We start from the raw sequence: 23206 nt of genomic DNA, 5'->3' as shown, positions 1-23206 counted from the left end.
CAAATTTGGATCACTTTTGGACCACAAGGCCTCTCTTATCTTGTCGCTTCTGCACTCCAACATAAATTGGTCTCTAATACGTTCCTCTACAGTGTCGCCAAACTTACACTGGGCCGCCAATTTGCGAAGATTTGTAACAAAATCTTCTACTGTCTCAGTTTCACCCTGTTTACATTTTCCAAAGTAAAATCTCTGTAATATAATTGACACTTTTGGTAAAAAAGTCTTCATCCCACCTTCGTCGCCAAAATTGAAGTAATTTGGATGCAGGAAACCAGGAAATAGTCATCTGTATTTATTGAAGAATTATTCTAAACCAAGAAAAGGAAACTCCAGCCACTCCTGCTCTGCTCCTTCACCAACTGTCCACACCAACATTCCAAACAGTCCCATTGATGGAGCAGGGGCGGCCGGAAGAAACCAAGTAACATGTTACAAATAAACAAAGAGTAAAACAATGAAATACATTTACACAAGTAATATGATACATTTTAAATACATGAAAGTTATTTTTTCCTTACGTATTCTTAACACAATACCACAAGCTCCTAGAAGTTCTTAGGTAACGCCTGTTACTGTAAACTCCCTTAGCAGGAACCTTGGAGGTAGAAGTTTCTGAAAGCATGGCTTACACTCCATTGTCCGGGTATTATGCCAGTGGGACCCATTGCCTCCAACTCCAGATGTGTGTCAGAATATTGAGAGCAAAAATATAATTTGACGTAAATATGGTCCCTAAATATCGTTTACAAAAATATCGTTGCACTGGGTGTAGATTTTCTATTGTTAACTCCAATGGGACGATATTTTTGTAAACAATATTTAGGTCACAGTAGATTTGTAAAACAGTATCGGTGCATGATGTTCTGGTGCCAAATCTTTCCTACTTCAAAAGCAGAAATCCCATAGCGGCACACAGCGTTTACTTCGCAGGTATCGGGCCACCTTTTCCTAGTAAATCCTTCATTGGAAGATCCTGTGGGCTGGATTTGCAGAGAGAGAAGAACCTAACTTCGGGCTAAGATAAGAATTCTGGGCCCAGAGGGTGGCAGAGTAAATGGGAAGAGAAGCGGGAGAAGCAAACTTTAAACTTTCAAAGCATCTGCAGTGAAATTAGATATAACGTTTGCCACGTTTAAACAAATGCATCGTGGACCATCTAACCCTCAGAGTCACCAAATACAGGTGATGATGGAGAAGTCTACTGTGAATTTTATAGCACCCTAAGGCCATCTGGTGTGGCTGGCACAGGCTGCCTGTCACACGCTCAGCTAATAGGAAGGCATTGAGATACTTTGCTGACACATATTGGGAGGGAAATTTAGGTTAACCATGACAGGAGTCATATGTCCATCCCGCAATAGGATCTGTGACTCACCTCTTTCTCTATCAAGTGCGCCTTCGTGATTTTTGCCTAAAAGATGGCTCAAAAGATTTGGGTATTCTTTTGATATGCAGCTAATTGTTGTATTTTATATTACATAGATTACTTTCAGGAGTATACTGTTGTATATGGAATGATTTTCTTTTCTGTATAACAGAACCGTGTCTAGGTACTGCTGATAACAAAAATAAGAAATAAATCCTTGAAAATGCTGTTTTGCACCTGTAAATTGATGTGGGCCCCTCCGAGATCTTGCAGAGCTTCATACAGTATAGGGTTCAGACCTTGGCATCAACTGGAGGTAACCCAGGGTAGCAGAAGGCTTGCCCCCTGGTACCCCTGACACTATCCTTGCTATGCTTAGTCACCAGGGCAATGAAGGCCGCGTAATGGACTGAAAGTAAACAGGGTTTTTAAGAGGCTGGTAGGTTTACTCCATAGTTTGTGTGACCCTGTCAGAAGCAAATAAGAGGCATAGGAAAGGACAAGCAGTCAACCTGTGATGTCATCAAGAGTTTAAAGGGTGTGTGGAGTTACTTCCGCTCCCGCTGCTGGTGTAATGATGCTTGTGGGCTAATCTAACACACCCAGTATTTCTTGCAAATCCAGTGGCAATTGCTATTGCATCTCAGGTCGTTCCATTTCCCAGTGGTACACAGCGTGGCACAGTCTTCATCGACGAGGTTATTTGGCTCCCCTATCTTCCAGAAACTAAAAAGAGAGAATCAGTGATTAGTAAATGGCGAGCAGCGGCCATCTTGTTTCCACAAGTTAATGGATGCCTCTGTCTCTTCACACGGGTATAGGAAGTGGCCACTCTAGGGTCGCCAGTGTTAAGCAAAGTTATAAGGTAGCACTGTAGACATACTCAACAACATCACTTAAGAACAGAAGGGAAACTGTAACACGGGTTAGTCCGTACAGTGCAAGGTGCAAATGTAATTGCATTTCTTCTCTTAAGAACTACAAGCCTGGCAAGGTATGAACAGACATCGCTGCTGAAGTGAATAGTTTGTGAGCCAGAGAAATTGAGAGGGCCCTGAGGAGCCTTTTAGTGTGGATAACAATTTAAAGCAAATTTCCAGGCACCGGGCTTTTGGGTGCCAGATGGTGGGACGTCGGTGGCAAATTATCCTAATATCTGTAGCCAGAGGTGAAGTTATTCGCTTTGACTATACACACTATTTCTGCTGATAATCAGGCTCTGGGCTCTGCATCACTGGCTACAAGGAGTGCAGTTCGGCCAAAGTCCCATCCCTTCCTAGACCTCCAGCCACTAGCCAGATGCCCAAAACAAATTGGGAGGTGGGGGCGGAACCATAGTGTCTAAAATGGCCAATGGTATATCAGCTGTCACAGATGCGCTCCAGTGACTCTTTGTGAGTCTCTCAAGCCTGAGCACCAAAGGGACCTCAGCTCCAAGCAACTAAAGCCGGAGAGTGTAAGAGCCTTAAACATGTTCTACTCAAATGGCACCATGTCTGCCAGTGTCAGTAGTACGAACAACTCCTAGGGGACTGACTTACGTGAAGGTGGGTGCACTCCCATCAACCCAACGCCATTCGCCTTCCTTTCCAGAGTCACTGAATCCGATCCAATGCACCTTATTGTTGAGGTTTTTTCCCAGGAAAGTCTGAAATGACAGCGAGTTTCCAAACCAGGGTCATTGCTTACACCGTGCCAGTAGAACAATACATTTGCAGTGTAGTGACGTAGCTGAAAACCACATTCAGGGTTCAACTGTTTTGTGCAAATGTACCAGCAATAATGGCTGAGGGTCTCAGGGTGAAATGATAGCATTTCATGTACCTAAGCTGGTTCTGGTACTTAGTTTCGATGCACAGAGAAGTAGTGTCATTCGCCCCTTTACTTATTGAAACCAATTGCACGTGCTTTCATTGTCTCGTAGACCCGGGAAGGCTAATACTTCTGAAGCTTGTAAGACAGGTCAATAGCATTGCCTTCTTTAGAAACCTGTGTGCAATCTGAAGGTCACAGCCAGGGTCGTTACACAGTGCCCTGAAGGTCCTGTGGGACTGGGGAGGGGAACCTTTAAGGGGACACAATATAGCATAAAGCCTATGGATATCTGTGACATATGGACATTTCAGGCGCACCTCAGAGCATTCAGCAAGAGCCCACGTTATTTTGTGTTACACTGCCCTCTGGTCATGACTGGAGTTGGGCCGAATTATGTACACAGTGATTTATTTACTTTCAGTCTGTGCACTCTCTCCTTCACAACTGGTTTTAAGAATTGCATGTAGCTGTGGGCAGGACCAGAAACAATTTTATTAAACAAGCATTTGCAATGCAATAGGTCTCGCATTTGTGAGAGTTAGAGGTATTGGCGTTGTAAATGACAATGTCTTTTACCTATGTGTTTTGGTTTGGAGTGTAGTAGATGTATGCCAGGTGCCACAGCAACCCTCCCAGGCCTGTCGCCGCAGGAAAGAGGACACAACAAGGCTCCATCTTGGGAGTGTTTTGCCTCATTCCTACAGATTGGCTCTGGTACCCTAGAGATGCAACCCTTTCCAGTGTTTACCTAAACATTTATAGCACCAAACAAGCCACAAAGAGGTACCTTTGTGGCATTTAACCCAGAGAATGAGGGGGTCAAAAGAGTAAGGAGCACAGAAAAGGGGGCAGCTGTATATTTTTGTGTGTTAAACTTTAAAGGAATTATTCCTCTACATACGCAATACCAGCCTATCTTTTAAAAACATTGATTGTATACAAAAAGAAAAGCAGAATTGGCAGCTTAACTGCAAATTAATTATAGTGATTTTGTTAAGAATGGCACCTGATCTGCAGTGCTATGAAATGGCAGAACTTGTATTACCAAGCGCTATATTAAACAAGCATTGGGAAAGCCAACAGGTGTCTCCTATAGAAGACCTATAGGCTTTATTTTGCCATGTTGTACACCTGTGTGACTCCTGTTCATCATGGCTAAAGGTTAGTGGCGTGGAGTGGCAGAGTAGGGAATGGGAGTAGAATGTTGTAGAATGGATTTGTCTGAATGTTGTAGAGTGGACTAGGATTAGAGTGCCGTTGAGTAGAGGGGAGTAGGATTCAGTGGCAAAGAGTGTTGTAGAGTGGAGTGGGGTAGAATACGGTGGAGTGCATTAGAGTGGATTGAGGTAGTGGGGTGGCTTGTATTGGAGTAGAATGTGGTGGATTGGATTGGGGTGGCTTGAGCAGAGTGGGGTAGATTGGTGTGGGTTGATTGGAATGGAGTGGGTTGGATTGAAATGGAGTAAAATGGATGGGACTGGGATGGATTTGAGTGCTGTGGATTAGATTGGATTGGATTGGGTGGTTGGTTTGGATTGGAGCGATACTGCTGGGGTGGGGTGGATTGGAGTGGGGTAGGGTAGAATGGAGTGGGGTAGATTGGATTGCGGTGGGGTGTGTTGGATTGGATTGCTGTGGATTGGATTGGGGTGGATTGAAGTGGTTTGGTTTAGGATGGTCTGCATGGAGGTGGGGTGGGTTGGAGTGAGGTGGGGTGGAGTGGATGGATTGGATTGGAGTGGAGTGGGGTGGTCTGAACTGGGATAGGATGGGGTGGAATGGGCTGTGGTGGATTAGAGTGGATTTTGTTAGTGTGGGGTAGATTGGAGGGGGTAGCCGGGATGGAATGGATTAGAGTGCAGTGGTCTGAACAGGGATGAGGTGTGCTGGATTGGGGTAGAGTGTGGTGGATTGGAGTGGAGTTAGGTGAATTGGGGTGGGGTGGATTGGGGTGGGCTGGACTGGAGGAGGTGGACTGGATTGGGGTGGATAGGTCTGGGTTAGACTGGGGTGTGGTGGGCAGGGAGGGACTAGATTGGGGTTGATTGCATTGAGTTGAGATAGGTTGGATTGTCCTGGGATGGGGTAAACTGGAGTGGGGTGTATCGGAGTGTAGTGAAGTGGAGTGAGGTGGATTGGACTGAGTGAGGTGGATTAGGGTGTGGTGGGGTGGATTGGATTGAGTGTGGTGGATTGGACTGGGGTGGATTGGATAGGGGTGGAGGGAATTGATTGAGGTGGGGTGGATTTGATTGGATTTGGGTGGATTGGAGTGGATTGTGGTGAATTGGACTGAAGTGGGGTGGATTGGAGTGGGGTACATTGATTGGAGAGTGCTCTACCAGATTGAAGTGGTGTAGAGTAAGGTGGTTTGGAGTGGGGTGGATTCGACTGGAGAAGGGTGAATTAATGTGCACTAGATTGTACTGAGTGGAACCGATTAAAGTGGATTGGATTGGAGTGGGGTGGATTGGATTGGAGTGGAGTGGAGTGGGGAGGGTTGGACTGGAGCAGGGTTGGTTGGATTGAACTGGGGTGGGATGATTGAACTGGGTGGGATGATTGGAGCGGGGTGGGTTGGATTGGAGTGTGCTTGGGTGGGTTGGATTGGAGTAGGGTGGATCAGACTGCAGTGTGGTGGGTGGATTGGATTGGAGTGGAATGGGGTGGTCTGGATTGGATGGGGGTGTGGTGGATTGGGGTGAGATGTATTGGATTGGAGTGAAGTAGACTGGACTGGGCTTGATTGGGGAGGATTGGATTGGTGTGGGGTGGACTGGTTTGTACTGGGGTGGATTGGAGTGTGGTGAATAGGGATGAAGTGGGTTGGATTGGGGTGAGGTGAGGTGGATTGGATTGTAGTAGGGCAGATTGTTTTGTATTGGAGTGGGTTGATATTGCAGTGGGGAAGGTTGGAGTGGGGCAGGTTGTTTTGGATTCAAGTGGAACAGATGAGAGTGGGGCACATTTGAGTGGGCAGGTTGAAATGGATTGGAGTGGGGCAGGTCGTTTTGGATTGAAGTGGGACAGATTGAAGTGGGGCAATTTGTTTTGGATTGGAGTGGGGCAGATTGATCTGGATTGGAGTGGGGCATATTGGAGTGGGCAGACTGTTTTGGATTGACGTGGGGCAGATTGTCTTGGATTGGATGGGACAGATTGGCGTGGGCCGGATTGGAGTGGGACAGATTGTTTTGGAGTGGAGTGGAGTGGGCAAACTGTACAGGGGTGGATTGGGCAGGTGCGGGGTTGGCTGAAAAGGGAGTGTGGTGGATTGGAGTGGGGAGAAATAGGATGGAGTGGAGTGGATTGAATCAGTGAGGTGGATTGGATTGGAGTGGGGCATATTGTTTTGGATTAGAGTGAGGCAGATTGGAGTGGGGCCAACTGTTTTTGATTGAAGTGGAGCAGATTGGAATGTAGCGCATTGGAGTGAGGCAGATTGTTTTGGATTGGAGTGGGGTTAGATTGGAGTGGGGTGGATTCGAGTGGGACAGATTGTTTTGGATTAAAGTGGGGCAGATTGTTTAGGATTGCAGTGGGGCAGATTGAAGTGGGACAGATTGTTTTCAAATCAAGTGCAGCATATTGCACTGGGGCAGGAGGGGGGCAGATTGTTTTGGACTTGAGTGGGTGTGAGAAAGTAGCCTCTTTCTAGCCTTGTTACCCCCACTTTTGGCCTGTTTTGTGAGTGTATGCCAGGGTGTTTTCACTGTCTCACTGGGATCCTGCTAGCCAGGGCCCAGTGCTCATAGTGAAAACCCTATGTTTTCAGTATGTTTGTTATGTGTCACTGGGACCCTGCTAGTCAGGACCCCAGTGCTCATAAGGTTGTGGCCTATATGTGTGTGTTCCCTGTGTAGTGCCTAACTGTCTCACTGAGGCTCTGCTAACCAGAACCTCAGTGGTTATGCTCTCTCATTTCTTTCCAAATTGTCACTAACAGGCTAGTGACCATTTTACCAATTTACATTGGCTTACTGGAACACCCTTATAATTCCCTAGTATATGGTACTGAGGTACCCAGGGTATTGGGGTTCCAGGAGATCCCTATGGGCTGCAGCATTTCTTTTGCCACCCATAGGGAGCTCTGACAATTCTTACACAGGCCTGCCACTGCAGCCTGAGTGAAATAACGTCCACGTTATTTCACAGCCATTTTACACTGCACTTAAGTAACTTATAAGTCACCTATATGTCTAACCTTTACCTGGTAAAGGTTAGGTGCAAAGTTACTTAGTGTGAGGGCACCCTGGCACTAGCCAAGGTGCCCCCACATTGTTCAGAGCCAAGTCCCTGAACTTTGTGAGTGCGGGGACACCATTACACGCGTGCACTACATATAGGTCACTACCTATATGTAGCTTCACAATGGTAACTCCGAATATGGCCATGTAACATGTCTATGATCATGGAATTGCCCCCTCTATGCCATCCTGGCATAGTTGGCACAATCCCATGATCCCAGTGGTCTGTAGCACAGACCCTGGGACTGCCAAACTGCCCTTCCTGGGGTTTCACTGCAGCTGCTGCTGCTGCCAACCCCTCAGACAGGCATCTGCCCTCCTGGGGTCCAGCCAGGCCTGGCCCAGGATGGCAGAACAAAGAACTTCCTCTGAGAGAGGGTGTGACACCCTCTCCCTTTGGAAAATGGTGTGAAGGCAGGGGAGGAGTAGCCTCCCCCAGCCTCTGGAAATGCTTTGTTGGGCACAGATGTGCCCAATTCTGCATAAGCCAGTCTACACCGGTTCAGGGGACCCCTTAGCCCTGCTCTGGCGCGAAACTGGACAAAGGAAAGGTGAGTGACCACTCCCCTGACCTGCACCTCCCCTGGGAGGTGTCCAGAGCTCCTCCAGTGTGCTCCAGACCTCTGCCATCTTGGAAACAGAGGTGCTGCTGGCACACTGGACTGCTCTGAGTGGCCAGTGCCACCAGGTGACGTCAGAGACTCCTTCTGATAGGCTCCTTCAGGTGTTAGTAGCCTATCCTCTCTCCTAGGTAGCCAAACCCTCTTTTCTGGCTATTTAGGGTCTCTGTCTCTGGGGAAACTTTAGATAACGAATGCAAGAGCTCATCCGAGTTCCTCTGCATCTCTCTCTTCACCTTCTGCCAAGGAATCGACTGCTGACCGCGCTGGAAGCCTGCAAACCTGCAACATAGTAGCAAAGACGACTACTGCAACTCTGTAACGCTGATCCTGCCTCCTTCTCGACTGTTTTCCTGCTTGTGCATGCTGTGGGGGTAGTCTGCCTCCTCTCTGCACCAGAAGCTCTGAAGAAATCTCCCGTGGGTCGACGGAATCTTCCCCCTGCAACCGCAGGCACCAAAAAGCTGCATTACCGGTCCCTTGGGTCTCCTCTCAGCACGACGAGCGAGGTCCCTCGAATCCAGCGACTCTGTCCAAGTGACCCCCACAGTCCAGTGACTCTTCAGTCCAAGTTTGGTGGAGGTAAGTCCTTGCCTCACCTCGCTGGGCTGCATTGCTGGGAACCGCGACTTTTGCAGCTACTCCGGCCCCTGTGCACTTCCGGCGGAAATCCTTTGTGCACAGCCAAGCCTGGGTCCACGGCACTCTAACCTGCATTGCACGACTTTCTAAGTTGGTCTCCGGCGACGTGGGACTCCTTTGTGCGACTTCGGGTGAGCACCGTTTCACGCATCCTCATAGTGCCTGTTTCTGGCACTTCTCCGGGTGCTACCTGCTTCAGAGAGGTCTCCTTGTCTTGCTCGATGTCCCCTCTCTTTGTTGGTCCAATTTGCGACCTCCTAGTCCCTCCTGGGCCTCAGCAGCGTCCAAAAACGCTAACCGCACGATTTGCAGCTAGCAAGGCTTGTTGGTGTTCTTTTGGCGGGAAAACACTTCTGCACGACTCTCCACGGCAAGAGGGATCCGTCCACCAAAGGGGAAGTCTCTAGCCCTTTTCGTTCTTGCAGAAACCTTAGCTTCTTCTGTCCAGTAGAAGCTTCTTTGCACCCGCAGCTGGCATTTCCTGGGCATTTGCCCATCTCCGACTTGCTTGTGACTTTTGGACTTGGTCCCCTTGTTCCACAGGTACCCTAGATTGGAAATCCACAGTTGTTGCATTGTTGGTTTGTGTCTTTCCTGCATTATTCCTCTAACACGACTTCTTTGTCCTTAGGGGAATTTTAGTGCACTTTGCACTCACTTTTCAGGGTCTTGGGGAGGGTTATTTTTCTAACTCTCACTATTTTCTAATAGTCCCAGCGACCCTCTACAAGGTCACATAGGTTTGGGGTCCATTCGTGGTTCGCATTCCACTTTTGGAGTATATGGTTTGCGTTGCCCCTATCCCTATGTTTCCCCATTGCATCCTATTGTAACTATACATTGTTTGCACTGTTTTCTAAGACTATACTGCATATTTTTGCTATTGTGTATATATATCTTGTGTATATTTCCTATCCTCTCACTGAGGGTACACTCTAAGATACTTTGGCATATTGTCATAAAAATAAAGTACCTTTATTTTTAGTATAACTGTGTATTGTGTTTTCTTATGATATTGTGCATATGACACTAAGTGGTACTGTAGTAGCTTCACACGTCTCCTAGTTCAGCCTAAGCTGCTCTGCTAAGCTACCATTATCTATCAGCCTAAGCTGCTAGACACCCTATACACTAATAAGGGATAACTGGGCCTGGTGCAAGGTGCAAGTACCCCTTGGTACTCACTACAAGCCAGTCCAGCCTCCTACAGTGGGGCATAGTATTTTGATTGGAGGGGGCACATTGCTTTGGCGTGGTGCAGATTGTTTTTTTATTAGAGGAGTCAAACTGCATTGGGGCATATTAGATTGGGGTAGGCTGGAAGGATTGAAGTGGGGTGGGTTGGAGTGGACTGGACTAGAGTAGGGTGGGTTGATGTGAGCTAAAGTGGGTTGGTTTGGGTGGATATTAATGGGGCGAATATGAGTGGGGAGGTTTGGGATGTACTGCATGATTATATGTAAAAGCATCATTTCAGAGATTACACATAATAAAGAAACACTGTTTCCTCGCAATATTTCCAACAAGTTAATTGTCATCTTTTGAAAACAGAGCCCACAAGCAAAAACAAAAGAAAACATTAGTGGAAAGTGAGAAAAGAGGACTTGGCAAAATAAAAGAAAGCTAGCTTTAAAAGATTAAACTTTGCAATTTTGTTGGTCCTGCTGGGCACGTTTTTGCCAGTCACACGCCTTCTGTTTGCGGGGCACACAAAGTTAAAAAGAACAAAACAGTACCTCACTCATGTCGGGAGCAGCAGACGGGTACTAATTAAGTTGAATTTATTAGCGCTTGATACCTGCTCCGCACAGAGGACTGGGAATTATGTCAGGCATGCCTTGATGAATTACAAGGCTGTAAAGAAGAGTGCCATGCAAACCAACAAATGGTAAGTGACAGGCAGACTCCAAGCCCTTTACTGAACACAACAGAGTCTTGCAAGTGAGACACATGCACTAGCACATGCACTCACAGGCTCAACCCTAAAAAAACAAGTTATTCCCAGACTGCCTAACATGCACCAGACAAAGAACGCTAGCAGGAGAGGATATGGCGTAAGTGCCATAGCTGCCGACTTTGGAGCTGGGGAACAAGGTTCAAGTTTCGGCGCAGGCTGAACATCTTGTGATTCTGGGCAAATCACTTAATCTCTCCTTGCCACTAAAAATGTATGTGTAATGTAACTGGTGCTCACGTAAAGTGCTGTAATACCTTTGTATTGAGCTCACGCTAACTGAACTCTATTTGAAGAGGCCCAATTTATATCCAAAGTCAAGACTGATGCAAATAAATTATAGCTATTTTGTTGAGAATGGCACCAGCTTTGCAGTGTTATGAAATGGAGGAGCCTGTATTGACAAGCGCTATATAAAACAAAACAAGTTATTCACAGACTGACCAAACGTGCACCAGACAAAGAACTCTAGAGGAGAGGGTGTTGCGTAAGGGCCAGAGCTGGCCAACTTTGGAGCTGGGGAACATGGATCAAGTCTTGGGGACAGCTCAACATCCTTTGATTCTGGGCAAAACACTTAGGGGGTCATTCTGACTTTGGCGGGCGGCGGAGGTCCCGCCGTCAGAATACCGCTGCGCGGTCAAAAGACCGCCGCGGTAATTCTGAGTTTCCCACTGGGCTGGCGGGCGACCGCCAGAAGGCCGCCCGCCAGCCCAGCGGGAAACCCCCTTCCATGAGGATGCCGGCTCCGAATGGAGCCGGCGGAGTGGAAGGGGTGCGACGGGTGCAGTTTGCTTGGCAGACACTGAAAATCTTGGTGGGGCCCTGTTAGGGGGCCCCACGACACCCGTTACCGCCAGCCAGGTTCTGGCGGTCCTAACCGCCAGAGCCAGGCTGGCGTAAGGGGGTCGGGATCCCCATGGCGGCGCTGCCTGCAGCGCCGCCATGGAGGATTCCCTAGGGCGGCGGGAAACCGGCGGGACACCGCCGGTTTCCCATTTCTGACCGCGGCTGTATCGCCGCGGTCAGAATGCCCAAGGATGCACCGCCAGCCTGTTGGCGGTGCATCCGCGGTCCCCGGCCCTGGCGGTTTTTACCGCCAGGGTCGGAATGACCCCCTTAATCTCCCCTTACAACCAAAAATGAAGTGTGTTCTTGTGTAATGTAACTGATGCTCATGTAAAGAGCTGTAATACCTTTGTATCAAGTTTGTGCTATATAAAACTGCAAAATAAATAGATAAAGCACTCCTAAACCTTTGTATCCAGTTTGTGCTATATAAAAATGCAAAAAAACATAATCCCGACATTGGTTTTTCGTTGATGCAAATTAATTATAGCGATGTTGTTAAGAATGGCACTTGCTTTGCAGCTCCATGAAATGGCAAAACCTGTACTGCCAAGCTCTATATAAAAAATGAGTTATTGCCAGACTGCCCCAATACGCACCAGACAAAGAACCCTAGGGGAGAGGATGTGGCGTAAGGGTCAGAGCTACCGACTTTAGAGCTGGGGAGCACGGTCTGAGTCTCAGTGTTGACTCAAAATCCTGTGATTCAGGGCAAATCACTTAATCTCCCCTTGCTACCAAAAACAAATCTGTTCTTGTGTAATGTAACTGATGCTCATGTAAAGCGCTGTGATATCTTTGTATCGAGTTTGCGCTATATAAAAATTCAGAAAAATAAATAAAGTGATCCAATACCTTCGTGTAGAGTTTGCGCTACATACCACTGCAAAAAAAGTAAATCAATAAAAAAGCTCCTGCAGACATCGCAAAGAAACAGCAAGATGCCCTAAACCAAAGAATACAAAGTAACAACATACTGCCATGAGCAAAGCGGCGAGGTAAAAGAAAAAATAGTGTGCCACACTAAGGTACCTTCCTGGTCATGCAATAATCTATGTAACAGGGTCAGTCTCCAAGGCGGTAACAAAACAGCCTCAAGGCGGGACAAACGTAAAGCATTTAACAGGCGGGACAAACGTAAAGCATTTAACAATTACATCAAGGGATCTTTGAAAGGCAGGGCCAGGAACAAATGAAAGTGATGGGCGTGGTTAAAGCCCTCAGAATAGATCACAACATGTCGAGAAGAGCAGCATTTGTGCGTGGATGTTCGACCTAAAAAGTACTGTCCCTTTAAAGAACTTAAAAGGGAAACCTTGTACCGGTCTCTCCCTACATGCCCAGACTCACGTCTCCCCCTCCTTGTGCTTCACCAGCCATTTGCACTAAGTTCCTGCATGTTTGTTTTACCTATCTAGTTGAAGCCCAACATATGGTCTAAAGTAATGTCTTTAGTTGCTGCAAAAAAAGCAGAGTACTGCAATCAGGCTCCTTAGAGGCTTTTGTGGGGCCTAAGTCACAAACACCTTGTGGGGCCCCGTTTTTCTCATAACATGAGCACATTGCTCAAAATAAAAATAAAAACAATGTCCTCGGACACCTTTCAAGGCCGTTGAGCTTATGGCATCTGCTTCACTGATATCTAAATATATTTTGCAGGGACAGTGCAGAGCCCTGAAAAGAGGGGGCCTGGGCAAACAACCCCATGTAGTCTAGGATTTTTGTCTTCTGGGTCGCACCCTACCTCCCAAGTTAAACTGAAACACCCATCTATCATCGAGGTTTTGAGGGCGCAGTAAAACTGTATATAGCTTGTTGTATGTAGAGTGTTTTACTGAAAGCAATATATGATAAAAAATCCTTCTTAATAGATGAAGAAATATGTCTATAATCATGCAAGATCTCCCATTTAAAAAAAAAATCTGAATGGCTTATAGGACAAATAGTAAATTGTGTGAGGTACCTGGTGGACAATGACTCCTGTGCCTTTTCAATTTTACATCAGTACAGAAGCCAGAATAGCTTACCTCTCAGCAAGATTTCTAATCTGGGAACAAGAAGTGGAGGCAGGGCCATAATAATAATATAAATAATAATGGTAATAATATTTAGTTGATTTTCATATATAGCACTCAATACCGCAGTGGTTGACTTGTTTTAATAGTACTTAATTTATTGGCCTCAGTCACATCAAAAGCTGAGTTGCATTTGAAAGTAGTCAAAGTTATGATCTGCAGATCAAAACAAATATCAGCAGAGAGTGCTGATGTTGTTCAGCCATCCTGTAGAAGGGAGGCATTACATACAAAAGTGCCTGCTAGCTCGTTTTGGTGCTCCACAGATGGAAGTGATTATTTTCTTTTCTTTTGTGTTTTTTAACACATCTTGATTCCCACATGCACCCGCCTACAATTGCTGGCCGGAGTGGAGTGACTAAATATTCAATGAACCAAAACCAGAAAAGTAACCAAAACCATTGTCCCTCACCCATGAAAGGGCATTACAATAATATTAACAGACCAGCTGGTGATACTTCACTTCCTGACCAGGAGATGACACTTTAGCCACATTGCAGTCTTGGGAACTATTTGGCTCTTAACTCTTATTTTTGTAAGTTTAAGGATGAGATTGCCGGCAGAAACAGTCAGACTCAGCACCAAATAAAAAAACAGCATTGGCAAAGCAAAGAGGTCTGGCATTGGCTCTGCCAATGCTCATTTTGCTTGCGAATGGTTCTGCATGAATGCATGTATTGTAGAAAAACAAGCATTGTCTAAAAAACAAATAAAGCTTTCTCACAATAAAAACACTGCAACACATCTTCATGCACCTTGGATTCATACACAAGGTTCAAGCTACCATATCTCTAGTCCTATCAAAACTGGACTACTTTAATTGTCTGTACCACAGCTCAACTTTGTCAACTATAGGAAGACTGCAAATAATTTAAAACACTGTTGCTAGACTTCTCCTACATGTAAAGCCACAAGCACACATCTTCCCTGCCTTAGGGGCACTTGACTGATGACCAGTTGCCAGGACATTCTCCTTCAAGCTGCATTATATCAACACAAATCATTTAATGACAAAGGACCACTCTTCATCAGGAAGAAAATCAACAAATACATAAAACAAATGAACCTATGTTCAAGAATGGCTTCCTGCCACATAATTCCTGAATACAAGAAATAATCATGAGTGGAACATCGTTCTGTGTTCAGGCCGCCAAACTATGGAATTCCCTACCCTTAAACATAAGATGCACAGGCAACCATCTCCATTTCAGACAATTAGTCAAGAGCTGTCTATTCACCACATTACGACTATACTCACAACTCAAGAATAAATCACAACAGTATCACTCAGACATGACAAACTATACTTCTCACAGTATGGAAAAGAGTTGTTGTTACACAAGTGCACATCATTGTACTTTGAACTATGCCTTCTATTATAAAGCAAGATACATTTATATAAGGGAGAGGTTCAGTTCAGTTCATAATATATGTTTATTTAGACTGTAGTCCATTAAACAACAAAAAAAGATTTTTTCATCAAAATCATACAGTCATGAATGCCAAATAATTACTGCCTTCTTACTTATCTCAAATGCCATAACCCCTCAGTTCACTACATTAAAACATGCCTATTCCTATACTAAAACTATACAATCTAAACATTTATCAAACTTTCCTTACTCAGCTTTAAAAAAAGACCCAAATGTGCAGGTAACATCAAAAAACTCCATCCTGGATAAAAACTTCAGGGCTTTTTGACGCTCCATCACTCCACATTTCAATGAAACTGCTTTTAAAACACTACAACGCTCTGATCTAAAGACAATCCAATAAAACTTGCATAATAGAGCATTTAATTCCTAACACACGGCTACAAAAATCCTTATATTACTTTATACGGAAGAAATTATATATTACACCACAAGATAAGTGTGTATATCAGAACATGTCAAAATCGCTGCTTCTACGTACATACAGGTGTATATATATAGAGGGTTATGCCTGTTCCTAATAACTAAAATAAGTGCCATGAGTATATTTATGTATATATAAGTTACTTAGGGTTATCTGGAACCAGAAAAAATGTACTGCATGAAAAATGTGGACAGCAGACCATGTAAATATTGTTGCTTCAATATACATATAGGCATTTATATAGAGGCGTTTCATTAAGCAAACAAAACTTTACCAAGCATTGTGTGTGTGTGTGTACATAAATATATATATATATATATATATATATATATATATATACATATATATATATATATATATATACATACATATATATATTATATTATATAACATTTTCATTTTGCTCTAAAAAAGGTATTTTGTCCTTCCCGTCGCTCCCTCTTCTGACTCATCCCAAATCTTTCTGACTACATGAACTCCCAAACATCCCTTCCTTCTCAAACTTTCACCGCTCCTTTTTAACCATGACACCCAACTAACAAGCCCACACGACCACTACTTACAAAAACAATCGTATTACTTCCCCTTTTCAAATCCACTCCTGACATTCTATCCCTATTCCACACTCTACTATCCACACAAGAAATCAAGAGCACAAACATAACACAATCAATTCACAAGAATAACAAAACAAATTGTACTAACCTACTAACTACTAATCTTAAATTCTGGAGTATAGTGTACCTAGCACTGAAGGGGAATACTTATTTTACTACTACTTATATTACTTATTGAGTGGATGTGCAAGAGCAGAATACTGTCACTCATAGTCAGGTAGACCAATAGCTGAAACTGAAGTGCATTAACCTTGTGCCCCATTCTATATGCTGAAGTGGGCAGAAGCAAAATGTGAATGACACTGCAACAGAGGGATGTCTGAAATCCCCTGTAAATAAGAATGTATAGTGTATATATTTTAGTTTGAAACAAAAGGCATAACACCTAATAAAGTACATCATTGTTAAGAAAGGACTAGGAGCCAATCAAGGAGACTACTTGGCTAGAAATATAAAAATAGAAAAATATTTTAAAAAATAACCGCGAGGAGAGGAGAAGACAGACTGAAATGGACAGGGATAGGTGTTGTGGCTGCGAATTATGCCTGTTGTAGACAAAGCATATAAATACAAGGATAGGAATAAGTACTTCAGCTGCATGAAAAGTGGTACGTTAATTTATTTAACACATTTTTGATAACTGAAATTGGTACATGTGTGAGAGCACAAATATGTGGTTGAAAAGGGTCACAAGAGTTGATGGAACTTATGGCAGAAGAGGGGCTTGTGAGTGTTGTACAGTAAAAAAATCTAAATCTGTTTTTGTTGGGCTGAGGTGGGAGGGAGTGATAGCAGGCAATCACAAACAGCAGAAAAGTAGAAGAAAATGGGATATGGATTTTAAAATCATATGGGTTACGACAAACAAAATAACAGAAAGAAAAATTAGAAATGAGGCTATAGAATACGAACTTCAGGACAAAGCCCAGAGGTATGAAATAACAAAGAGAAAAAAAGACAGAGGAAAGATTTGACCACATGTTTGATTTCAATATTAGTGGAACACCTGATAGACCACACAAAAACAATATGCAGAACAATTTGTTTCTTGAAGAAGGCAGAACCAGATGTCACCAGTGAGAACCACAGAAAAAGGATCAATAGAATCTAGTTTTGTAAAGAATAAATGCCATCAGATTGCTATGATGGGCTACAGCAACAGGCACTGTGTGGTTAAAAGAATCCACCAACTTCCTCATCAATGTCAAAAATCACATAAATTATGCTACATTGTCCACTGACATATTCCTGATTTTCTGAAGAGCCCAATAGCAAAATCTCAACGGTATGCTCTTACATCAGCTTGCTGTTGTAATATTTTCCATCCGTGTTTAAGATGGCCATATTACATTCAAAAATATTGAAATGTAACAAACTACTTTCTCTGGAACCATGCTCTCAATCTCAGCGGTAACAAAGATGAGTCAAGTTCCAATCCTCTATTGCTTGACTATGAAATTTGAATGCAGATCACAGCATACCAGAGGGGCAGCTCCATGAGTTCTGACTGTTGGAGTCTGAGTTTCCACAGTCCTGGAACAGGTAGTGTCACAGGAATGGAAGACAAAGATACAGAGAGCACAAGTGGAAAGCTGGGTCCTGTTGGCATTGGAGGTGGATCTAAGGCATGATGAGATGTAGTGCTTCTTGAGGTGGCTTAGGTTCTCAGGTAGAAGCAGGATGCAGAAGACCCTGGGAAGGTCCCTAAGAGGAAGCAGTCTGGTTAGTCTGAAGCTGGGAACCCTGTGATCATGAACTGACTTTTCATTTTTTTTGACGCAATTCCGACGCAAAACTAACTCCATATTTATACTTTGGCGTTAGACGCGTCGAGCGCCAAAGTCCATGGAGTTTGCGTCATTTTTTAGCGTGGACACCTACCTTGCGTTAATGATATGCAAGGTAGGCGTTCCCGTCTAAAAAATGTACTCCGAGGCATGTGCGCCGTATTTACACTCCCGGGCAAAATTCACGCCCGGGAGTGGGCGGGTAAAAAAAAATGACATACGGCCGCTTTTGCGCCATTTTTTAGCGCCTGGACAAGGCAGGCGTTAAGGGACCTGTGGGCTCGGAAGGAGCCCAGAGGTGCCCTCCCATGCCCCCAGGGACACCCCCTGTCACCCTTGCCCACCCCAGGAGGACACCCAAGGCTGGAGGGACCCATCCCAGGGACATTAAGGTAAGTTCAGGTAAGTACTTTTTTTTTTTTTTTTGTGGCATAGGGGGGCCTGATTTGTGCCCCCCTACATGCCACTATGCCCAATGACCATGCCCAGGGGACAGAAGTCCCCTGGGCATGGTAATTGGGCAAGGGGGCATGACTCCTGTCTTTGCTAAGACAGGAGTCATTTCTACGGCGGTTAGGAGTCGGAAAAAATGGCGCAAATCGGGTTGAGGCGAAAAATTTGCCTCAACCTGACTTGCACCATTTTTTGGCGCCCAAGCTCCATATCCCCCTACGCCGGCGCTGCCTGGTGTACGTCATTTTTTTTCACGCACACCAGGCAGCGCCGCCGGCTAACGCCGGCTAACGTCATTGATTAAATACGGCGCCCGCATGGTGCTTCAGAATGGCGTTAGCCGGCGCTAATTTTTTTGACGCAAAACTGCGTTAGCGCAGTTTTGCGTCAAAAAGTATAAATATGGCCCTCAAGGACTTGGGCCCTTGAGTCTCCTTCTCTTATGAAAAAAGGTAAAGGGTGCTGAGGTTTTGTATAGTATGGCACCACTACGGTTTGATTTAGAGAGCTCAAAGGGTGATGTTCTACCCACTGGGTCTTAGATCATTATCCAAGTTCGTCAGAACAGTCTACATACGATAGGTGCACAATCCTCATAAAAGATCTGCATCCAAAAGGAAGGCCCTCATCCCTGGACCTAGGTGAAAGTTGGTTCTGGGCTATCCAGTTCTTGAGCCACTGGGCCATTGAAGACCATAATCTTGAATTATGGAATTATTTTGTCAAGGACACAGGATTGCTCTGGTGTGAGCATCTAGAACCTTCTCACTGCGCATGATGACATCTGCAGCCAAAAAAAAGCCCCCCAAATATTTCTGCTGGTCTCTTTTAGAGAGCTTTACAAGCAAGCTACTGCTGTACTGTTTGACTGCTCCACAGTAGGATGCAGGAAGGCATCACAGCAGGACCTCCAAGTATTTCTGGAAGGGATCATTGGTTATTACTGGGGATGATGCCACAGTGCTTTGGGAAACTGCTTGATGTAAGATATGAGGCACTTCAGAATGCCCCTTGGACTACCAAGTATGAGCCCAGGATTGGATCTTGGGATTGTCCTGTAAAAGAACAATGTGAGATTCCCTTCCTTTGTCAGTATAAATATGACCTCTCTGAAAATAACTTTTCTCTGAAATCAGCTCATAAATAGTGTTTTGCAAAATTCAGCTTCTTGTTAACAAATACATTCAACTAGACAGGAGTACAATCTCTGAACATGTTTGGCTACGGAATGACTTTAAAGAAATAATAGTCACTCTCGGAGAAGAGAAAGTCATGGTGGCACTGGTCACTTCAGGAGAAGAAGAGAGAAAGTGGAGAGAGAGGTACAAGAGGACAGAATTTGGTTGCAATAAGGGATGCACTTGCACTTCGGCTTCCTGATCTTTGCCAACACCCACTGCAAAAGAAAATACCTCCATGTGCCAAAAAAGTGAAGGACAATAGTCTCATAGGTTGGCTAAAGGGAGTGGAGTTTTTCAAGAGACTGAGAGGAAGAAGAGGAGCAATAAAGAAAACATTCATCATTGATAAGAAGAGATAGTAGTTGCTTTAAGTGTAGGTATTATAGAAGAGAGGGACAAAGCTTGTCCTCATACCAAATCTTACATCAAATGTCAAGACCAATATGTGTCCTTTTGCTTGAAGATGTCTGGTTGGTTGAAAGTCTAGTGTGTCATCATTAACTAGATGGCTTCATGAAAGGAATATTTGTCAGCTGCGGACAGCGCAGTGGATGAGGGCATATGCTTTGGACAAGGTGAAGCCGGCAAAGAAGACACAAGCCCCTTTCTGTTCTCACGTTTTTCATCCCAATTGTCTAATGTGTAACATTTGTGACTCACCTGCTCCTCCTGGTCATTGATGATCACCAGGTGAGCACCATGATTGAGGCAGAACTGTTTAGCTGATTCCCAGGTGCGATCAGTTGATGAGAAGAAGTAGCAGGCTTTCCGGAACCACCGCCAGCCAGAGGGGCAGGACACGCAGATGGACTCTGGATTGGGGAAGCATGACATGGTAATCAGATAAGGAGCCTCAGCAAGTCATTGGAACTCCTACAAAAGTGTCTTGGTTTTAACTGAGCATCAGGTGTAGGGATACAAGAAAGGTTTGGTGGCTAAAGTATAAAGTGTGTTGACGATAGTTTATTTGAGGCGTGTGCGGTGTTTCATAAAATTTCTTCCACATGCGTTGCGCAGTTGTTGTTTTGTTTAATTTGGGGGGAAATCCAGCAAAGGTAGATTTTAAATCCAGTGTAGCATGTTTCCTTGCTGCTACGGCAGACGTTGCACATATATTAGCACATGTTTGTCATTCAGTAGACTGAGATAAGCAGAAAAAGAATACAGCATGGAAGTGGACATTAGAATTTATTGCTTTGTAAAAGCGACATGTGCTAGTCCTTAACAGTGAATATGCTGGCACATGCTTTGCATTTTGCATATCTCTGATTGCTGTCTCTTACCTGATCCTGGCTCATGGACTCACAGTTAGCATGTCCTGTCATGCAGATGAGGAGCTCTCAAGTTTCAAGAATTCACAGGAGTGAAAACTAATTAACATATCTGATCATTTTACATGATATTTGATATACTGTGATATAAATGAAAACAGCAGAAGTAACAATTAAAATTATAGAAAACAACTGAAACTTTACTAATGTAGATTTATGGCTATCAAAATTAGAGGAGTAGCACTCAGATGTGGCTAACGGGGCTTTTTACCTTACCTGAAGCAGGCTCTAGGAGGGGTTCCTTTGAGGTGGAATTGCCTCCTAAAGCGTTTTCAGCTCCTAGGAGCTTCTCTGCACATGACAGATCTTTCAAAAGTGTTACATTTGGTGTTCAAGTTCTAGCCCTTTTTACCAGGTGTAACATTTCGCTTGTTGTGAGTAAGCACTCAGCCTAACCTATAACTGTGTGAGTCTGACTCTCAATAAGTGTGTTTTGAGGTCTCTGCTGATGAAGTGTGACAGCGGCCGAGGTGGTGTTTTCAAGGCAGTCATAATGCAATGGCTAATTTGCTACAGAACGGTCAATTTGTCACTACAACAGAAATACGAAAAAGGTGTTTGAGCTTAGTTGGTGAAAACTACTCAGAAACAAGCACTGGCAAAGCCAATAGGTTTTGGCAATCCAAGAGCTATTAGCATTGTCAATATCAATGTTTTTTAAGCATTTTGAATGGATTTGCCATCACTGTTCTGCACAGCCATCCATCACTGCCTTAGTATGCACCTCCCTGATATGTAGTGCTGGCACAGCCATAAGCGCATGATTTGATTGGAAGAGGCTGGTTGGATGGCATTAAAAAAAAAAGTTTTGGAAAACGACCACCCAGAGCACTTACCCCTCTAGTTAAATAACTATATATTCACCTTGTTTGGGTAATTTTGAATGAATGTATCACTTTTTTTATTTTTCCTGATGTTTGCAATGTGCAAAGGGTGGCCAGGGTTTTGCGCATTAGGCGTGTGAGGTGAACATACTGCGCGGTGGCGCAGAAAGAAAGCCTGGTCCCAAGTGGAAACAGAAGACATATTTCAAAGGGAATTGGCTTAGTAGGGCATGAGGGACGCTTCAGGAAGTCTGTACACTGCAGGCATCTATTTTGGAATGGGATGTGTTGTTGTAACTTTAAAACAGGAAACAAACATTTTAAGTTTATTATGATTTCATGTGTGTAACAGTCCTGTCTTTTCTTGCACTTATTTTGTTTTTATAACATGTTTTTACTTGAATAATGGTTCACCTGAAGACTCTCCGGAAGACACGTATTCACGGGGCGAGCAGCCACTGAAGTGTGTGAAGTGCAGCTGTGGGTGCTGGTAGCAGAGAGCATGAGTTATTTTAGCCTTTGGCTCTACAGGGTGCTGCTCTTTGATTGTGATAGTTTTTCCAGAAGCTGTCAAGGGGCAGTGTGGTATCGTTAGTTTTCTGGAGGGCAGGAACTGAAAGTTTTTAAAACCCAGGAAGGAGGCGAACAGAATGGTTATTGCATGCGAAGCCTGAAAAAGAGACGCGGCCACCTGGCAAGAGAAAGCTTTTGGGAATTCTCACGCTTGGACATAACAAATGCATCTCATGAAAAGTCACCAGCCTGCCAGGAGCCGACGTTTTAGCTCTAAGACAACTATGGCTTCACGTGCATTAGCAGTGCATGCAAACATACAAGAATAGCAAATGGAGAAGGAAGCAGGAGTGAAAACACAGTAGCTCATGAAAAGCGCTGTGGAAGAAAGATAAAGTAGTCCCGAAAACATTTCCTAAAATGGCCACTGCATATGAAAAGTAGTACTTAGTCCCTGCTCTCAGGAAGGGCTAAAGATGGGAAAAGGCTTGATGCTTGCATTCCATGGACAAATGGGTAGAAGGAATATTAGAGTGAGGTGGAAGCCAGCAAATGGCAAGGCGATGTGCGGGCTGAGGCCCACAAAATACGTACAACAGGTCTCTTTTTGAGATAGCGCATGCAATCTGTCTACAGCCGAGACCTAAAAAAGACCTCTTGGCACACTGTGATGCCAGTGCAGATTGGGCACAATATAAATGCCAACAAAATGACTTGCGTTTGTAACCTCTGAAATTGGATGCCACTTACCCATTACAGCTACTTTAACTTTTTCCTGGTCCATCATCAAGGGTGTGGGCGTGGACATCTGACATTGCTAGCTAGTTTGTTACTGCCTCATACCCATTCAGTCATTGGTAAAAAACACAATGCACTGCATTGCAGAGAGTGTTTATTGTATACAAAGCACATTTAACATGGAGGTACAGTGGTCACCTCCTCTGTCAGAAAATGTTTCTAATATCAGACTACTTTGTCTTCCCTCCCAACTTAGTTCTTTCTTTCTCACTCTAGATACAGCATGGTATGACAACTATTTCCTACTGCCATTCCCTGCAATGCATTTCTCCCT

The 23206-nt window shown here is 44.5% G+C and overlaps 1 protein-coding gene across 1 annotated transcript in view; it reads right to left on the bottom strand.

Annotated features, from left to right (window-relative positions):
• Positions 1-280: 280 nt before the first annotated feature.
• The window catches only part of LOC138292885 (hepatic lectin-like), a 107632-nt gene continuing 84706 nt past the window's right edge, over positions 281-23206 (bottom strand). Inside the window, exons 9-11 of the mRNA XM_069231737.1 lie at positions 20127-20278; positions 2911-3017; positions 281-2095 (exon numbers count right to left, since the gene is read on the bottom strand). Coding sequence (XP_069087838.1) covers positions 1963-2095; positions 2911-3017; positions 20127-20278 — 392 coding nt within the window. The 3' untranslated portion in view covers positions 281-1962. The remainder of the gene's footprint in view (positions 2096-2910; positions 3018-20126; positions 20279-23206) is intronic.

The sequence above is a fragment of the Pleurodeles waltl genome, chromosome 4_2 (assembly GCF_031143425.1).
Source record: "Pleurodeles waltl isolate 20211129_DDA chromosome 4_2, aPleWal1.hap1.20221129, whole genome shotgun sequence".
Taxonomy (NCBI): domain Eukaryota; kingdom Metazoa; phylum Chordata; class Amphibia; order Caudata; family Salamandridae; genus Pleurodeles; species Pleurodeles waltl.
Note: the sequence above shows the minus strand (reverse complement) of the source record. Positions and strands in the feature narration are given on the sequence as shown.